General features: G+C 37.0%; 1 protein-coding gene across 1 annotated transcript in view; it reads left to right on the top strand.

Moving 5' to 3' along the window:
* The window catches only part of LOC104072752 (zinc finger protein ZFAT-like), a 28,701-nt gene that overhangs the window by 6,047 nt on the left and 2,769 nt on the right, over positions 1–19,885 (top strand). The window contains exons 3-5 of the mRNA XM_009572307.1: positions 4,905–5,023; positions 6,720–6,846; positions 8,911–9,041. Of these exons, the coding sequence (XP_009570602.1) occupies positions 4,905–5,023; positions 6,720–6,846; positions 8,911–9,041 (377 nt within the window). The remainder of the gene's footprint in view (positions 1–4,904; positions 5,024–6,719; positions 6,847–8,910; positions 9,042–19,885) is intronic.

Genomic DNA, 19,885 nt, shown 5'->3' with positions numbered 1-19,885 from the left:
CACCAGCGAGGAGGCTGGGGGTGCACAAGGAGTTGGGAGGGGACACAGCTGGGACAGCTGACCCCAACTGACCAAAGGGATATTCCATACCATATGACATCATGCTCAGCATATAGAGCTGGGGGAAGAAGAAGGAAGGAGGACGTTCGGAGTGATGGCGTTTGTCTTCCCAAGTAACCGTTACGCGTGATGGAGCCCTGCTTTCCCGGAGATGCTGAACACCTGCCTGCCGATGGGAAGTGGTGAAGGAATTCCTTGGGTTTTTTTGCTTTGGTTGTGTGCGCGGCTTTTGCTTTGCCTATTAAACTGTCTTTATCTCAACCCACGAGTTTTCTCACTTTTACCCTTGCGATTCTCTCCCCCATCCCACCGGGGGGGAGTGAGCGAGTGGCTGTGTGGGGGTGTTGCCAGCTGGGGTTAAACCATGACATCATGACACACAGAAAGGCACTCAAAGTCTGAGATTCTCCATTTAAACTTGCACCATAATGGAGAAATGTGTAACTACATTAAGGAGTTTGAGCCTGTGTTATTTTTGTATGACAGTTCTTTGTTTCCTTTCTGTCAAAAACCAGAAATAATTTTAAAAGATTCTAAAAATTAAAAATTTTGCATCCTTCTTTCTCTTTCCTTCCTTATACAGCATTTATATTTCCTGTGCTACCACTAGTGCTGTGCCTGCTTCCCACGTGTTCACCTGCTGTGTGGAGTTTTAGAGCAGTAAAGGGGCTTCAGATCCATGTAGAAGTCAGAGTCAGTGCCTCTTATCGGGCCTCTGCCATGAAGAAAGCCATGTTAGTAGGTGCCCTTTTCCCACATGCAACATTCTTTGCCAGCTCCATTTCCTGCTCTATGACGCATCACATGGATCTTACATGAGGGCTCAAAATAAAAACAGGAGACCTGCAGATTTCTTATCATACTGTAGAAATGTCAGTTTTTGTCAATGTTTTGGTGTCTCGCCAGGGGAAAAAAAATGTTCCTTGTGGGAGACTTGAGTTAATTAGGATTTGCATTTGGAGTTGATAAACATGAGTCCTATTGAAGTTAATAAAAATTTTCCTGATTTTGGAATCAGAAGATCTTCTGTACCTGGGTCACACAGCACAAACAGATCATTGTGGACGTATTATGCAGTATGACAAGGTGTGTGTTTCTGATCTGCTTGGGCCAGCAGTTGCAACTTGCTGCCTTACTATCCTCTATCAAGTTTCAATTTACCGTATTCATAGATCTGAAAAGCAATTTTGGAAAATTATTCATGTATTCATACAAGGGAAGAAGACCCTTGAGACCTGATATTAAACAAGTCCTTTGAAATTAAAGGGCTACAGACGAAAAGGAAAAGGCGGGAGAACCAGCAAGTGAAAGGGTTTGGAAAAAAAGTGAGAAGGGAAACTAACAAAGATTAACGTCTAATAAAAGCTGTCTATATCTGTTCATATTGTATTCTGCTTGTTCTACGTTACCCACTGAGCCCAGAGTGAATTGCCTCATTCTTGCTTATCTTTTCTTCTCTACTCTCAACTGGTTTTTGACTGCATTGCAGACATTGCAAATAATCTTAATTGGAAATATTTATACGAGTGTTGACTGCTGGACTCTACTCAAGATTCCTAGAATGAGTTTATAAATAAATGAATGATTCATAGAATAGAAGAGGGACCACGCTCGTTTGAGCAACTGCATTGCCAGGGATAGGCAGCAGTATTTAATTTCTGGGCTTCTATTAGAAATTAGGATCAGCCAGGATCAGATAAATGCTTGGGGTTTTTTTGGGGGGGTGGGGGGGTTGTTTGTTTGTTTACATAGAAGTCCATGATCTGACATTTATTTTAGTATTTTAAAGAAATAAAGGAAAATAAATACTATAAGAATTTGATGTATTCTGCATAGGGGACAAGAGTATTATATATGCATTACCCACTAGTTTTTTTGTGAGACCCTGCCTACTTGCTCATTTGATAGCTTCCTTTTTTAGTTTCATTTGCTTTGTGCTGGGAAAGTTGCATAAATTTTTTCCCAAAGTTGTTTCTTTTCTCTTCACTGATATTCCCTGCCATCCATTTTTTTGTTTACGTATTTCTGCACTCTCTGGGAGATGGATTTTCTGTTTGTGTCTGTGCAACAACTTGTGCAGTACATATGTGATGATCCAGTTGTGGCCTCTATGTTCTGTTATACCGCTATCAGCACATGCTTTCTTTTAACATAAAATAATAGTTGCCTTATGGAGATTTTAGGCCAATAAATAAATTGTTTGGAGAGCACATGTCAATGCCATGATGGAAAAAAGTTGTGGAGCCGTATAATACTTGTGTGCATTATTTTATTGCAAACCTCAGTTTTGGTATTGAAAGTAGATAAGGTGTGTAATTCATTGACTTTCTCAGTATGTTACCCATTACTTTAAAGAATCGTCTAGAAATTAATTTCCCTGAGCTTTCATATCAAGTCACTGACTTGGAGTCCTGTATTACCAGTTTAATTCTATGCTTCCATTATTTGTTCTTTAATTAAAGTCATAATGACAAAAGTTACAGCTTTAATTTATCTGGTGTATTGTTATAATAGTTTCAATATCAAAGTAATGCGGGAAAGTGTCCCCTCTTTCACAACAGCAGGTTTTTCCTAATACTACAGATTGGTGTGAAATGAATATTTAATTTCATTCTCTGTAGCTGATAATATCCTTGTCCTAATCTGAACAAAGGTATTTTGCTTTTGTGAACTGTTGAGTGTTAAGCCCCCTGAGAGGGAAACTATTTCAGTTTTGTATAGAGACGGAGTATTGAACATCACAATAGTGAAGACTTAAAATACATTGAGAGCAAAAAGGGGAAATTGTAGAAGGATAATAAGTGTCAGTGAAAGACCCTAGTGACTGAGTGTAGTTATATTTTGTTTTATCAAAATAAAAAGTTTATTTCTATTTACCTGGTAGAATACCATATGGTAGGTTTCCATTACTGTAAAACTGAATGCTTTTTCTAATCACCTTATTCATAAAAGACTATGTGCAATAAGAACTTGGCTTATAACCATCTTATAAGAGTATATTTGAAGCATTTGAACATGATGGGTAAGAGTCATCATTTGCCATGATAATGTGGAGACAGCCATCTGGTGGCATAGTTCCTCAAGTGGCATAGCGCTCTTCCCTAGCCATTAGATTTGTTAGAGTGAGTTCTGGTCACCTAATGCAACAATTTATCATATGCAGATTATTTCTGTTCTGCTTTAGTCCGTAGGGAGGGGAAAAGAGTACTACTTATTTGCATAATTACAAGCAACTGAAATCTGATATTTGACCAAATGACTTTCATAAGAAAAAGAAGTAAAAGCTGTTTAATCTAGTGTAGAAAATTGATACTTATGATTTCATCATGCTTAGTTTTTTACCTGTAATGCTGCATACTCAGACAGTAAACATTGTGCTAAATTTGTGCTATGCATAATTTTGTAGATAGTCAGAAAACTTAGGTTTACATTTCTGTATGTTAACATAAACAGTCGAAACTCTCAAAAGCAAAGATAGTTGGGTGAAGATGACATTACAGTGTTAACTCCTCCGGGTTTGCTTTGATAATGTGCCAAAAAACTTAATAATGTTTGTTTGAAACTTGAGAAAACTAGAACAGCTGTTTTAGAGAAGATACACTTTTTAAAAATTATCAAAGTATGCCACCACTGTGTATGTTAAATATTAAGAACTCAGTGTTGTTTATAAGCACTTAAAAAAAATCCCAGCACTTACTGAAAGAGTACAGTGCGCTGTGGTATTTTGCCTTATGCCCTGAAGGCCAGCACACCACAGCTTTGTAAGACAACAGGGAACTGATATTTAAAACTGAAGCTTGTCAGAGACCCATCTTGTAGATTTTTGGACTATCCATACAATTTACATTTGAAGCTGCAATGATATGTAACGGAGTAGGCATTACAACTAGTTTCTAAGGAACTCTGTGATCTGAAATAAAAGGGTATTTACAGGGCAAAAGCATTAGTTCATAATTATTTAAAATGTGCTAGGCTTTGGTTTTGGTGGGCCTAAAGCAGAACATAAGTCATAGACACCCTCAGACTTGAAAAAAAATTCACTTGGAAACTATGACTAGTCTTCATTGGTGCTGCTAAACTTGAATTTCAACCAGAATCATGACTGTGGGAATGATTCTGCATAGGCTGAAGCATCCCCTAGGTTTGCAATGTTTTTTGTGGCCGGGGGCAAAAATGGAGTGGGGTTGGTCAAACTTAGTACGTTGTCATTCCTTGAAAAAACTTTCCCCTCTCTAATATATATGCCACTTCTAGAATGGCTTTTGTTAGCAAAGCAAGCACAAGTTCTCACTTGTGAGATAAGTTATTTACTTTGCAATTTATGTTCTCTCTGTTATAGTTTGGCTATCTCCCTTAACATCTAGCTCCTGAGAGATGAAACCAATACTTCTTATGTGGAACTAATTGCGGAAATGATGCTGTATCTGAGACTAATGCAAATAGTTGTCTGTTCCTGCTCTTTCTCTCTAATTGGTCTGTGGTAGGGGTTCCCCAGGGATAGAGGTGTAGAGGGAGGGAAAGATGGGAACAGTATTCCTGCAACTTCATATTCACCAAAGAGAGGCATGCAGGCAGGGGAGCAGGATTGCTGTACCTTCCCAGATATATGAGTTGTTCCAGACTCCTTCCATTACCATTATCCAAAATTGCCCTTTAAGCATTGTGAGAGTTCAACTACTTTTTTTTTTCCCCTTTTTTCATGTTGGACACATGGCTAAAGGAAACCTTTTTAAATTACAGTTATGTGGCTTGATTGAGATGGGGTCAAATTAAACGGGTCCTTAATGCCTTGAAAAAGAATTTGTATGAAAGTAACTCAAGGGTTTATTTGTGTTTCCTTATAGGTGGCATTAAGTGTCCTGTTTGCAGCTTTGTGTACGGTACAAAATGGGAGTTCAACAGACATCTTAAAAACAAGCATGGGATGAAGCTAGTGGAACATGATGGGGAGACCAAGTGGGAGGTAAATCAAAGTTGCCATGGCTTTGGCCCTAAGATTTTAAAAAATTCCAGGGAGAAAAGTAAAGATAAGAAGAAGAAGTATTCAGAAATGTGTTCTTGACTTTATATAAGATCAGGAGGTCATGTGATCTCATCTCCATTTTGAATGCATACATTGCTATCACTGTTAAGCTTGACTGCTTTAATATCTGGTAGGATTAACAACATTGTAAGTGCTTATTTCTCCATTTTAGGTCTCTAGTCCTCTATTTGCAGCAGAAAGGGTGAAAGTTTTAGCAAAAAAATGTGAAATTGAAACACTGCGTTTTGTTATATGCTAAATATTCACTGGTGTTAATTGCAAGCTTATATTGCATTAATGAGGGAAGCTTATGTCTTGGTCCAGAAAAGGTTAGAATCTGGAAAACTGGATTTGTAAATTGATCAGCTAAAAAAATGGTGCTGTTACACAGAGTAAGTGTTCTGTCATTTTGTTCTGTGTTTCCAGCTTCAATCCAAACTATAAAGGAAATCACAGTACCACTAAGATAGACCTTAAAAAATTTAAGTTAGACCTAAGAAGCTGGGTTAGAAAAAACCAAACCAACAACCTGAATTTTCTCGGTTTGGGTGGGGTAGGGCAGCTACCTTGAGAGGGCTTACCCCTTCAAGCTTTCCTCTGCTGTCATATGTGTAGCTGTTTGTTTTAAAATGAAAACTGTTACTCTCATAGAGCAGAGCTGACTGTAGATGCAGAAGCTATGGGAAAACCACAGAACTATCTAGACGCTTTTATTTAGAAAATTACAGTTGGCAAGCTGAGTCTTTTCCACTGCCTGAGTAGGCTATTGTTGGTGTCCAATGAGAGGAAAAAGCCAGAAGTCAACTGCAGTTGGCTGACCTCCACAGTTTGAGACCTGTTCTGCTAAATTTCAGGCAGTCTAGCCCCCGTTATAAATCTAATGCCTGATTTGGAAGAGCCATCCTGCAGTTCTTGTTTAACAGTTTTTGAGTATCCACAGATAGAATGTTAAGTCCTTGAAAAATATCAGAGAAGGTTCTATATGGACAGTTATTCAAAGAAGACAGGCAAGCATTTTAAAATGTAGTCCTTCAAAGTCTTGTATCCACATGCATTTCACAAACGATTCTCTGCACACTCGCCCAGAAGATGCCCAAACCTGAAAAAACAAGAGGACATCCAGGATGCCAGTGTGTCTCTGCTGCTGAAACAGCTATAAGTAAAGAAGTCCCATCAGAGCAGGAATACATATTGACAGCTTGTCTTGAAAAAACATAGTTATGAAAAGGATAATTTTTCTAAAACAAAATGCCATTTTCAAACTTCAGAGGCATTTTACCAGATCTGCAAAGACATGCATTATGAACTGATTTTGCCCAAAAGGTCTTTACTAGACCCTGATACAACAGAAATCTATTGTTAGTTGTAAAATAACTGTGCAACAAACATGAAGTCAAGATAATTTAGCATGCTTAAAACAACTTTTGAAGCAGAATCTAGAAGAAAACTATGGTATGATATCCTGACTCCCATGTAATATTCTTCTTGAATTCTGTTTCACCCAGTATTTCCATAACTGTTGTTACAATATTTGTTGTCTAAAACTCATTCCTTTGAACTCAGAACTTTCATTGTTCTCTAAATTGCTAAAATGAGAGTGAGATTATTCATGCCTTGGGTGGGTTTTGTTTTCAAGTTAACTGCTGAAGTTTCTGAAGAAGCATCCACTCAGTATCTCCATATCACGGAGGCTGGAGAAGATGTTCAAGGCACTCAAGCTGCCGTAGCTGCATTACAGAACCTTAGATATACTTCTGAGAACGGTAAGTTACCTTTTTTAGGTTGGAACACAAAGTATCTTTTTTCATAAATATCTAATTCTTTTGAGTATACTGGGCAATATACAATCTCCTGTGAGACTATTAAAAATTATGAAATTTGTCACCCAGAACTTACTTCTGGGGGGGGTTATATTTTTCTTTGAGGATAAATAGTGAGAAATGACCATTCTTTATGAATTTCTATATCCTTAAGTCATTAATACTTATCACGCTCTGTTTTGCACTTTATTATAAGGTGTGTGGAATTTCCTGCCTGTATTATTAAATATATTGTGAAATCAGCTATCTTGGCAGAGTAGATGGTGTGTATCTAATGGCAATTCTCTAGCTATTATTTTTCTCCCTGCTTAAGTCAGCCAGACTGCAGAAGTGACACAGTGGAATAGCTCATTTACCGTGTTCCCAAGACAGTACTAACAAACTTAATTCTGATGGTACGCAAAACTAAGCAAGCTATTCTGTATCAGATTGAGGAAGAACAAGAGTGGGTTTAGATAATGATTCCTAAGTGGGAAATAACAAAAACTGGAAGAAAAGAAAAAATGTCCAGGTTTCCAAGAGTGTTAAAACATCAGAGACTAGAGTAGGTGTTCATATGTTTTGTTTTTATGTATGTAAATAAATGTGTTGGTTATCAGAAGATAGCATTTTACAGTTGGTTACGACTGTAGTCTTTATAGTTCATAATACAGATACATTTCGAAAACTCCCACTTTTAATGGAATTTCCAAGCATGTTGCAATTAAATTACATTACTGACAATTTCTGTATATTATTTTATTTTAATGACTGGGAATTCTGAATGAGTAAAAACCTTCTGAGAACTTTTCCTAAGCTTTTCTATATTTAAATTAAAATAAACATGATCATGGAATAACAGTTTTGATTTTAAGCATGAGGCTGTAGTTTTCAGAGTAGAATGATTTGCTTTTTAGTGCATCCAACTTCAGATACTCTTCCAGCATATTTCCAGCATGTTCCCAAAAACAGTAGTATTTTGTCTAAAGGCAGTTATATAGAAAAAAAGCTAAAGCAAGCAAACATTTTTCAGTACTCATATAAACTTGTTTCTTGCATAGATAACAAAATATAACTACTTTCTGTTTGAAATGAAATTATCTGTCCTAGATCCCCATCACAGTATCAACCTCAGTTTAAAAGGGTTTGGGGTTAAGAGATGAGCTTTATTCTATTTACTGTCTCTTTTCTAGTTCCAACAGTGATTACAGCAAATATAAGGTAGCTTTAACATGACCCTGACAGTTTCTTTCCCTTTCTGACATCTCTCTCATGCTGACACTGGACATGTGGGAATGGTGGGCCATAGGAGGGGAATTCGTATTCCTGCATAACAAAAAATGTTTTTCATCATCCGGATCTTTCCTTTTCACACTTTGGGAGAAGTGAGAGTACAACTACGTGTGGGGGTTTTTTTGTAAACTTGCCTTTCCTTTGGCAGGGCTATACACATCAAGAGGATTTTAAAAAAAAGGGGAACCATGTTCTGATCCCATGCTTATAAAATGATAAGCATGAGCTCTCTCAAGCAATTAACTTTTCCCTTCAGCACATTGGTGATAACAGTACTTCTTTTAGGTTGGGGAGTATTGCAGATGACCGGACAGATGGTAAACACAGGTTTGTAATATACCAAATAGCTGTTGTAGTTATAGAGTTCAGGTTCTGTTTAAGCTGAATGTCTGGCAAATACACATTTGGATTTGTAAAGTCTTGCACCTTCCAAATTTAGAGTTACTGCTCTGAGTTGTACTGTATTGTTTGTTTATTCAACGTATTCTTTCAGATCCCTTTCAAATAGGCATAAAAATGATCAGTGTGGTTTCACTTGCTGATTCATGTATTCCTTGGGCAAATTTGTTTTGTGAATACTTTCCTGCCATGGATCTATTATTGAAGTGTCATGTTATTGAGCTATTTGAAATTTATAAACAGCGCTGTGAGTAAGAGTGCCTGTAGCACTTAGGTTCATGTACCTGTAGAGCTGTTTAACTATAATGACCTTATGGTTACTGTCTTTCTGATAAGGTGAAAGACTTGATCCGACAGCTGTAAACATCCTGCAGCAAATCATTGAGTTGGGTTCGGAAACCCATGATGCCACTGCAGTTGCTTCTGTAGTTACCATGGCCCCTGGCACTGTGACAGTGGTAAAGCAGGTAAGAGCTCTTTTCTTCTCTGAAACAGCTATATTTAATTTTCGTATATTTATTGTGAAATGAGTATTATTTTGCAAGGATTAAATTTTGAATGACCGTGCAAGACATGTATAGAATTTTTCCTAAATTAATTTTTTACTGTATTGTGTGTATGTGTGTTTATATGCCCACAAACATACATGTTTATACATATATACATATATATGTTTATACATATAAAAATGCATACATTTTTGCATGTATGTAAAATATGAGTGAACAAATACACATATATGTGTACCTGTGTGTGTGAAAATACAGCTTTTTTCTAGCAGGCTTTTTAAAATAACATACTTGCATTGTGTGTGGGCACTTAGTTCCATCATCATCTAAAAGAATCAGGAGGTCCTTGGCACAGCATTCATCCCAGTACAGAAGAGCATGAAAGGGCGTTGCTTGTGCAGAACTGTCTGTGCTCTGCAAACGTAGTGCTGTAGGACCATACCCAAAGATGAACCATTGTCGTTAGTCTTTGCAATGCTGTCCTGTGACTGAACTTTGACAGACTTGTGGGGTCCTAAAGTCATGTACCCTGGGGACAAATGAGACTTCTCCTCAGTCTGAGTTCACACTGCCTTTCTAATGAGGGTTGCAACACAAGTGATCTGCAGGTGCGTAACAGCTCCAAGAAGAACATTGCAGGTGCTCCTTACAGCAGTTGCTTATGTGAGACAAAAGTCAGCGTGGCCACCCACATTTGAGATAAAAAAAAAAAAATTCAATTGAGTTGTAGTTGATTGAAAAGATCTGCAGTTAATTTTGTTGTTACCAGGGAAATTGTGCAAGACCAGAAGATATAGATCAATGTAAAAAAACCCATGTATAAGATTGATTGTTAATTGCAGGCTTTTGCACGAATTCTCTTTCCAGAAAAATGGTGGATTCAACTGATAATTAAGTGACATAATTTGTGGTAGGCAGTGTAGTTCCTCTTAAAATGAGACAAACCTTATAAGATATTGGTAGAAGTAACTTTATTATATGTATATTTTTCTTGCAGTTTGGTACTGCACAGGTTTTGCTAAAAATATTTGCAACATACAGTATTAACAGTATGTAATTGTAAGTAAGTGCTTATTAAAGCACTTCTGAAATTAAGAATGATAAGATATACAAAATCATCAAGTAAAAGGAAATAATTTCCAATTGAGGTGGCTATTGAGTGCAAACATCAAGACTTTTCCTCAGTATTTCTTCCTCTCAGGTGTCTTCTAACTTTGTTGCTGACATTTTACATTTCTCCTCACAGTATTCTCCAAGCTCCACTTGTTCCTCCTCATACCTCTCTGCTTATCCCTTTTCCCATTCTGTTCAGTGATTCATTGGGGTCTCTGCACTCAATGTCGTTGATAGGTGAGGGAAGGAAGCTACATGAGAAGTCTTAAATTCCTGAATTTAAGTAACTCCTTTTGTTTAAATGAACCAAAACTCTGATTATTCTGAGTACTAGAACTAACGTTTGAGTTCAGTATTTTTTGTAGTGTTGTGAACACTGAATTCATGAGAGCTCCATAGAAGTGGGAAATCTGTTGTCTGTGAAGGCAGTATTTGGATAATTCCTAAACTTGTTGCCCAAATGTCAGGGACACAAGGCAGAATTTCAAGACAGAGCATTTTGAGATGTTCTTTGGCAATACTTAACAGGTATTTTGATTAGAAACCACGTAAGAGTTTTTAGTTTTTTTGAAAAATAACAGATCCAAATTTGGAAACTAAATTCAGTCATTAAAGAGAAGAGACATTTTAGTCCTATTATGTGCAAGTTTCAAAACAACTTTAACAGTAGAGTCACTGCCAACAGGCATGCTGTGCTATACGTATGACCTATTTAAGGGCTGAATGCCGTATTAGCCATTGGTGTTTGTCTATGCTGTCTGTCAATATTACTGAAACCTGTTCTTCCCTTAAAAATGCATCTTTTGAGGCCCTTCTACTAAAAGCTTAGGAGAAAGTGACCGTTGAACTAGCAGCTGCCAAGGGAAAACTACGTTTTGATATTTGAATCTTAAAATTTAAAAATACATAATTAAAAAAATTCAGTGATTCTTCCTCCTCCAAGTATTAAATCTGATCAATGTCTGATTCATCTTAAAATCTATCGTCTTCCTTGTTAGACCATCTGAATTTGCTGATAGCTTTTTGTAAGTAAATGTTTATATTCCAAATTAATTTTCTCCCTCACTTTTTAATCCATATTTCTAGCCTTTTGAGTTTACAAGCTGCTAAGTATTGATCACTGCTTTTTCCTTGCCTTGTGTACATCAGTGACTCTCACTGGTCTGATGTCAAACTGTTAGAAGCTCCGCTCCTATATCAAATCAAATATTGAATTCTCAGAGCACAGAATTTCTTTCCTGCTTTTCTTTCTTATTTTCTTCTCCCCTACACCTTTAAAGTCTTGTAAATATAAACCACCTTTTTTCCCCTAACTTGAAGTTGCACAGAAGCAAAATCTGTGAAGAATTTAAATACATCTCAAACTGAGTGATCTTACGCAACCTCTGTTTACGCTGGATTTTACTAATGCCTTACTTTGATGCTCGAAGCACCGTTCCTCTACTAACATGTTACTTGCGTGTTCTGGAATGCCTACTCATTTCTTTCTCTGGTAGCCTCAGTGACTTTTCACTTTGTGTCTGCAGAAGTGTGCAGATCTGTGATTTCCCAGGGGGGGATCAGGCGGCAGTATGCCTACTGACAGCTGACTGACTGCTGAGTTACCTCTAGTGGGCTTTATGGAAGTAGGGCAAGGACCAAGGGAGGTCTGCAGATGATGATGATGGTGATTATTTCCCTTTCATTTTTCTCTTTTAATTTTTTCTCTTTTAATTTTTAATATAAATCAGTGTTTTATCAAAGTTTGTTTGATCTGTTATACAGCTTTAGTTAGTTTCCAGTTCTTGTCTTCCCACCAGAAGATTGCTTCAGAATTACAGCCACACCCATTTTTAATTTGAGAGAAAGAAGTCTTTAAATGTTATTAACGTGACTGTAATCCTCCCCTATTCAGAACTGTCAGCTTTTCTCTTTTCTTCAATACTGAGTTGCTTTCTGTGCGATATCACTTATTTGTACCTACGACTTTGTCAGGTTTTAATTATGCTGAGTTCCTAATTGTTAACCTTGAAGTGATCTTAAGACATGTTCATATTTCACTTTCCTACTGGAAAATTTATTCCACACTTTCTTCTGTGACCTTCAGCTTCTCTTGTGGATTGTGAGACAAAAAATTCATTCAGGGTGTCAGCAATATATCAGCATCATCTGTCACTGAATTTCCACTCTTGTTCTTTAATGGCCTCACTGAGTCCTTGCTTAGCAGCTTGGTTCCATTTTTTTCCTTAACATTTATTGTGGTTGTTCTGATTTTTATGCTGTTATGTTGGTTTTTTTCGTTTTCTCTAAGGACATACATTATCCAGTTTCTTCATCAGTTCTTACCTTCATATCTCATTTTTAGCTAGCCCTTGCAAATTGGTTTCATATTTCTGTATTTGCACCAACAAATTTTTTCTAAATCCTAAATTATTAGAACATTTTAAAAATATTTTTTGCTGTAAATGTTACACTATATTGTTGCTATCTTCGTCTCCCATTTCCTCCCTGGAACTTTCTCCCACAGCTGTCCTCTTCCTTACTTTTCACCCACAGAAGTGCCGTTTACACCTGATCCTTAGAATTATGTGTGAATCCAGATGTATCTATCAGTAATGCTGCCATCTTCATGCTTCAGCACTTCCCCTAACCTCAGATACCTTTGCTGTGCAGTACTTCTGGTGTTTCAGGTTAATGCAAGACTTTTGCCTGCAGAAACAAATTCTGTCTTTATCCATAAGTCCTTTTCAGCATTTTGCAAGATTTGCAGTGTATTAGCTAGATCTGACTGGTATATTTTTGAAATTGTTTTCTACTAAGTCACAAGACAGAAAGGATACCATGTTTGAGATGTTCTTCTATTAAATTATTGTTCTGGGTTGCATGTAGTCTTATTGCAAGTATCTTAAATCATGAGTACACATTATAATGGAGGTGAAATCAAGATCAGATTGTCTGTTCAAAGCCCCCAGCTCCTGAACTGGCTGTTGAGAAGAAAAAAAAATTCAGCTCTGACTTTGGAAACTTTTAATTTTTTATTCATAAGAATGATTTTATAAAAGAAAACACTTTGACAACATAGCAATAACCAATCCCATCCTGAATTGGGATTCAGCTTACAATTTTAAACACCAAAAATGCAAAGTTAGCCCTGTTTAGCTTGGATTATTATTGGGAAATAGGATTTGTTGTTGATTCTGATAGTGTCATGTGTATGAGGCCTTTCAAAAGCCCAAAATGACTTCAGCTCATTCTTGCCTGAGAGTCAGTATACTAACCTGTTATCAAAGTTAAATTTTTTCTGGTATCTAATTTGGGAGAAATCTTGTTGCGTGACAGCTGTGAAAACGTACAGCTGCTAAGGAACGTAATACGCACCAAATGCCCGAGAGAAAAAGTTAATAATGTGAAGTTTTACCAATATGATCTGAGATTGGCAAAAATCCACACTGAAGCTTTGATCACAGCATGGCAGGAGAAGTGTATCCTTGTCAGTTTGAGTCCTTTTCAATTACTAGTGATCCAGTCTGGATCTCCTTCTGACGGCGTTAATGAAGATGATTCTTTATGGCATGATATTTGAGTTGTTCTGCACTGCTTAAAGACAAAAAAAAGTAGCAAGGTGGGGGAAAAGTGAGAGCAAAGAGTGCTAAGTTTGAAGAATAACTAGGAAAGAAGCTAATAAATGCTTAGAAAAGGCAGGAAATATTGTTCATAGTGGATGGTAAACACAGACGAGAAATTGACACGCCTGAGAGACGGGATCCATCCAGAGGGACCTGGAAAAGCTCGAGAAATGGGCCCGTGTGAACCTCATGAGGTTCAACAAGGCCAAGTGCAAGGTCCTGCACCTGGGTCAGGGCAACCCCCGGTATCAACACAGGCTGGGGGATGAAGGGATTGAGAGCAGCCCTGCCGAGAAGGACTTGGGGGTACTGGTGGACGAAAAGCTGGACATGAGCCGTGATGTATAGTTATTTCTTTCAGTTAGCATATACATGAAATAAGGATATTAATTGATCCTGAATAAGTAGTTTGTTCCAAGTTCCATTTGTTTGATTTAAATACTGAGTTTCTTGTGAAGAAACGTTTCCATCAGAAATGAGCACTCCTGTTATCTTGTTTTTTGCAGAGGGGTAGTGTGTAGTGTCTCTAAGTTATTCTCCAACGAGACAAGGTTCAAAGTGCATTTTCTTGGTTTCACAATTTGAACATCCTTGAAAGCTTATTTCCTGAATGCCTCACTGCATTGACCAGAACATCAGAAGAGTTGCTCCTTCTTGGTCTATCAGCTCTAGTTTTTGTAATAGTTGTTGCTCTTCCATTTCCAGTGCTTGTTAGCAGGAAAGTGTGATGATAGCAAGATACTTTCTGTTTTAATTCATTTATTTTTTGTAAATGCAGTGTATTACTTGTACCAAATCTCTTTGAAACAAAAGGTAGAAACTATGTACTGCTCTTTGTCCAAATTTGAATTTTTCTTTTCGTCTCAAATTACTGAACCAGAGCAGTAGATTTTTTGATTCCTAGTCTCAACCGAAGTTTTAAATCAGTATACTATAGTAACCAGTTAAATTTGGTTGCATGTTATCTGTTTTTTGGACTTTTTTCATTTAGATACTGATAAACTAATGTGCTTCTAATTTGCCATATTTAGGCCTGTAATATGTTTTATGTGTCATACCAGACCAGAGATTATTGTCCTGATGTGAGAAACTCATCAGCAAATGATTGAGTAAAGCTTTAAATCTTTTCCTCAATATTATTTTTCCTATCTGAACAAGCCACTGAGATCCCTCTTCATTCAGAGCAAATCCTGACTGCCTCGTATACAGAGAAGTGCTAGAGAGCAGAGCAGTAGTCTTTGTTCTAACAAAACAAAACCAACACCCCAAAAAACCAACTAATCTATGCCCATGGTCTTGTTCACCATGTCAACTCCCTGTTCTTTTCCTTAATTTCTAATTCTTCGGAACAATATATCTGGGTGAGCACTGCAAACAGACATTTTTATGCCACCTTTCTTGTAGCACATTAGCATGTAAAAGCTTTAATCAAAAATCAGAGCTTCACATGCTACGTAATACGCAGACATTTGACTTTGTTCCAAGTTCTTTGCAAAATCTTTGTTTGCAAAATCTTTGTTTTGCAAATCTTTGTTTGCAAAATTACATTGGCACTCTAGACAATCTTCTCCTATCCCAAGTAAAGATTGCATCTATGCTCTAAATTCCTGTTACTCTAGAGCCATCACTTCAAGCTCACTCTGAAGATGGCCAATAAGATTGTATTAATCACTAATCGTTATTATTAATCACTAAGATGATTATATCAGTCCTTCTGCACAACTATTCATCAGTAGTCCACTTTCTTTTTCAACCCTATGGGATGTAAGTCTTTCCTGCTATTCAAGCCAGAAAGCTGATGTCCTCTTCAGGTAGGGTTCTTGGGCCTTGCATGCAGATGATTAGCTAATCAGTGCTGACTTGTTCTGCTTGACGACTTTTATATGGTCTCTTATTTCAACCACTTAGCTAAAATGGTTGTCCAAGCCATCATTATTTTATGCTACAGTTAACTCTGATAGTCTTTTTTCTGACATTCACAGATTATGTTTAGCCCCTTTTGTATTCTTTCAGGAGAATTCAAAGACTACTTTTCGCTGCCCTTCTTGACATTACCCTCTCTTACTCTGTTCACTTGATGTTTCTTTTTTGCCACATCAAACAAAACCTTGTTGTCATTTCCAAGGCTTTTTACTCCTTTCTGACTTAGTGTCCCATTTCTCATTAGCTGTAAAGATTTTGACTCCTACCTTTGCTCAGTCCATGAAGATTTAATTGCTCATTACTTTTTTCAAACAAGTTTCTTAATGCCTTCTTCCATATTGTGCTTAGTTGTGTGGATTTTTAATGAAGAGCAATTTATACCTTATTGTCTTCTCTCAATTACTCTTCAAAAATACGATGACAGTAATTATCTGTGGTTAGGCTATTGGTATATTGATACTAATGCCTGTCACACAAAACTACCACTGTCTTATTTATGTTGTACTCCCCCACCTCCCTTTTTCTGTGTCTGCTTACTCTCTTGTTTTATGTTGAAATTTTAAGGCCTTTGGGGCATGAAATACTTTTTGCATGTACCATACCTGATACAATCCAGGTCCTGGTCCAAAGCACTACAATAATATTAACAATAAAGAGCAGTAATTGGCTACTGAGTTCTTTCTCTTTTAATCCCATACAGAAATAAGAGACAGGACTGATGTTCTTACTACCTCTGTAGCTTAGAGTGTAGGGTTAACTCTATTCCTGAAAAGCATAGTAACCTCTTTTCAACCTAGCCTTCTGCATAATGTGCTCTGAAGAGTAAGTATATCAACTGTTTCACTAACTAAGCAGATCTTTATCAAGCTTAAGAAAACACTGGATTTCCATGCATTTCACCCTTTATTTTAGTTCCTTTCATCTTTTTATTCTGTGATCTCTTCAGGCTCCAGTAAAATCCTACCATGGTAACAGTTGCTTTCTTCAAAGTGACAGCGGTAGCAATGCACAGCAAAGATTACGCATCAGCTTGAAGCTGATCACAGAACAGAATTTTATAGCGTAACACATCTTCAAAAATAAATATCCAATAATATTAGCATGGCTGTCATGTCAAAGGCTACTGCATGTTGTACTTCAGCAACACACCTTATGTTTCAATCTGGCTCTGTTTTGTGCCTATATGATGCTGGGTGCTGGTGTTCATCTAGAAAATTTGCCAATACATGGAGTTATATAAAGGTCGATTGTCAAGTTTGCTGTTGTTTAGGACATGGAGCAATTTGATGCTTAACCTGATGGTACCAGCAAAGGGAAGTTTTAACTGGGGCAGATGGCCCTGTTTTCTCAGCTTCTGTGGAGTTCTTGACATTTGTGTAACATATAGATAAAATCTCATATCAAGATTATCAAGATTACTGTCCTGTTAGAGGTCTTGGAATGATGGCAATGTTGCCATACTTCCTCAGAAAGAAATCTGGTGATACGGCGTTTTGCCAGATGAGTGAAGTTGCCAGTTACAGTCTCTCTGTCAGGATATATTCAACCAGACAATTGCTAAAACTTTTTAAAAGTCTACATCACCAGTATGAAGATTTGTTTGCCACCTTGCATTTTTTATTTTATGCAAAGCAAGTCTTTTATATTCAAGTCTCTTATTATTCTGAAACTATTGTGCACCAGATTGTCTTTGTTTTGTAGCTCATTATAGAGGCTCATATGATCAAATTACAGTGTTTTCTGTGTGTGTCTGTGTGTGTTTTTCACACAATATATCCATATGTCAACTAGAACCGAGAGAGAGAGTTCAAATTATTCAAATGGCACTGAACAAAATGGTAGAGACAGTCCTGTAGGCAACAGCTTACCAACGTAAGCTGACACATCACATACCCAGGTGCTATATTCACTTTTCCTTTTAATCCTTTCTGTAGATATTTTGTATATTTTCTTACTGTGTTGTCTTATGATATAAATAGGAGCATCTGTAACCTAGTGTAAGATTTTGAAATCCTGCAAGATCTCTGTGATTAACTTCTCTTCTTCACAGAAAACTGAAAGGCAGCATTCAATCTGAAATCAAGGGAGAGATTCTGTAGAGGATTTTGGGTCAAGCCCAGCAAGACTGTTTTAAACATTATGGACCCGCAACTCCTGCTGACTTCAAAGACAATTGAAGATATTCGTAATTTCTTAGGATGAGCTCTAGAATAAGAAAGCAGCTTTAGCATCTTACTGCAAATATTTTTTTACTCCTTCTCAGGGAAGGGAAGAAGTATATTTTCCTTAATGGCTTGAATTAATTTCTCTCAAATTAAAAAAGACTTGCTTGTTTTGAGAAGAAGAGATTCCTCTGAGATACCTGTTTTTAATGTCACTTACATGTATTTGGATGGTCCTCAGATATTTAAATTAAGAACATTTATAATTTAGAAATGTTGAGCTTCTTATGAAGACATGGGGGTGAAAGTCCCATTGGCTTTTGTGAGAGACACATTTAGCCAGTAAAGAATATTTATGCAGGTACTGAATTGATTTAATATGCCAGCTGTGTGTGGCTTCAGCTTCTTGCTGTCATTCTTTAGCAAAGGATAAGCAGCCAGATGCTTTTCAGCTGGCTCTCAACAGAAAAGAGGTCTTGGATGCTACTCTTCAAAAGATTTCAGATGCCAATAAAAAGAATTGAGTGTAGTGACTTCATTCATTCTGATGGCAGCTGTCCCAGTGTTTCATCAATTTGAGGGATGTAAATTAACGTTTTGAGATTATTCCCTGTGGAACAATCTAATAGGAACCAAGCAGAAGCATGTAAACATTGAACTAATTTGAAATGTAAATATCCAAAATAATGTGGTGATTTGTCAAACTAAAAGGATTACAGATAGCTGTCCAAAAAAGATACTGGAAGCTAGAAACACCAGAAATAAGGGCATTAGTCTTCTTTACCCTGCATGACAAGGGTAATAAAACCACATCAATAAAGTCAGGTAGGGAGGTTAAATTAACTTTCTTTATTGGCCATTTTCATTTCAAAAGCATATAAAACTGAATAAGTATTAGATTGCTGCTATTGAATTGAATGAGATTCTGGTTTCATTTCATTTTCATGTCAACTGTGCTTTATTTATTTTCCTTTCTTCGTTATTTATGTACACTCACAAAACTATATTTAAAATTATTTATGGGTTTTGATTTAGAGTGACTAAAATGAGACTGTACGAGATCCTTCTCAGACTGTGTTTTGCATTCTTGCAGCTCTTAGCAAATGTAGTGTAATTTTTCTGGCCTCAGGCATGTTGTCAGAGGATTATGTATAGTGCACTAACACAGGAGAAGTTAGTGTACATTACATAATTAAAGGGCCAAATTTTAGACACCCCTACTTGTGTATTTGTTTGAGGATCTCGAGTATCAAGGGCTGTAATTGTGCACTGATTCATAACAAGCTGTGAGATTTTAATTATCTAACATTTTTAACTGCAGCTTCCTAACTGAATTTGCTAGTGATTAGACTTTTGTCTGCCTATTACGATCTTCATTAGTGGATTTTGTGTATGGCCTTTCCTTTCACACAGGAGCTGACACTGGAGCAGGTAGCCTCAGGAAAGAGGAGAGGACAGTTATGAAAAGGGAGTCCTGTGTATGAATTCATAAAATTCCTATTACTTTCTGTAGGACTTAGGGTTTCTTTAATAATTTAAAAAACAAAAATAATAATTCAAAAAATTTAAAAAAAAAAAAAAGGTGTGTGTGGGGAGGACAAGAGAAGAAAGACTGCTGTGTTTCTTTTAATGATTTAACTCCTTGCTTTTCGAAGAGAGGCTCCAGCTTCCATTAGTAAAGGGTACTTTGGTGATACCCACATTTTGTGACAACATAAATGAGTTTTTCTGAGGGTGGTTGCAAATTTCATTGTGTCAAGACAAGCATCCAGCATCAAAAAGGTGTGTGTGGGGAGGACAAGAGAAGAAAGACTGCTGTGTTTCTTTTAATGATTTAACTCCTTGCTTTTCGAAGAGAGGCTCCAGCTTCCATTAGTAAAGGGTACTTTGGTGATACCCACATTTTGTGACAACATAAATGAGTTTTTCTGAGGGTGGTTGCAAATTTCATTGTGTCAAGACAAGCATCCAGCATCACCCACTTTTGTAGGATGTTGAG

Source organism: Fulmarus glacialis, unplaced genomic scaffold (assembly GCF_000690835.1).
Source record: "Fulmarus glacialis isolate BGI_N327 unplaced genomic scaffold, ASM69083v1 scaffold41202, whole genome shotgun sequence".
NCBI lineage: Eukaryota > Metazoa > Chordata > Aves > Procellariiformes > Procellariidae > Fulmarus > Fulmarus glacialis.
The sequence above is the reverse complement of the archived record's forward strand: the minus strand, read 5'-3'. Positions and strand labels throughout refer to the sequence as shown.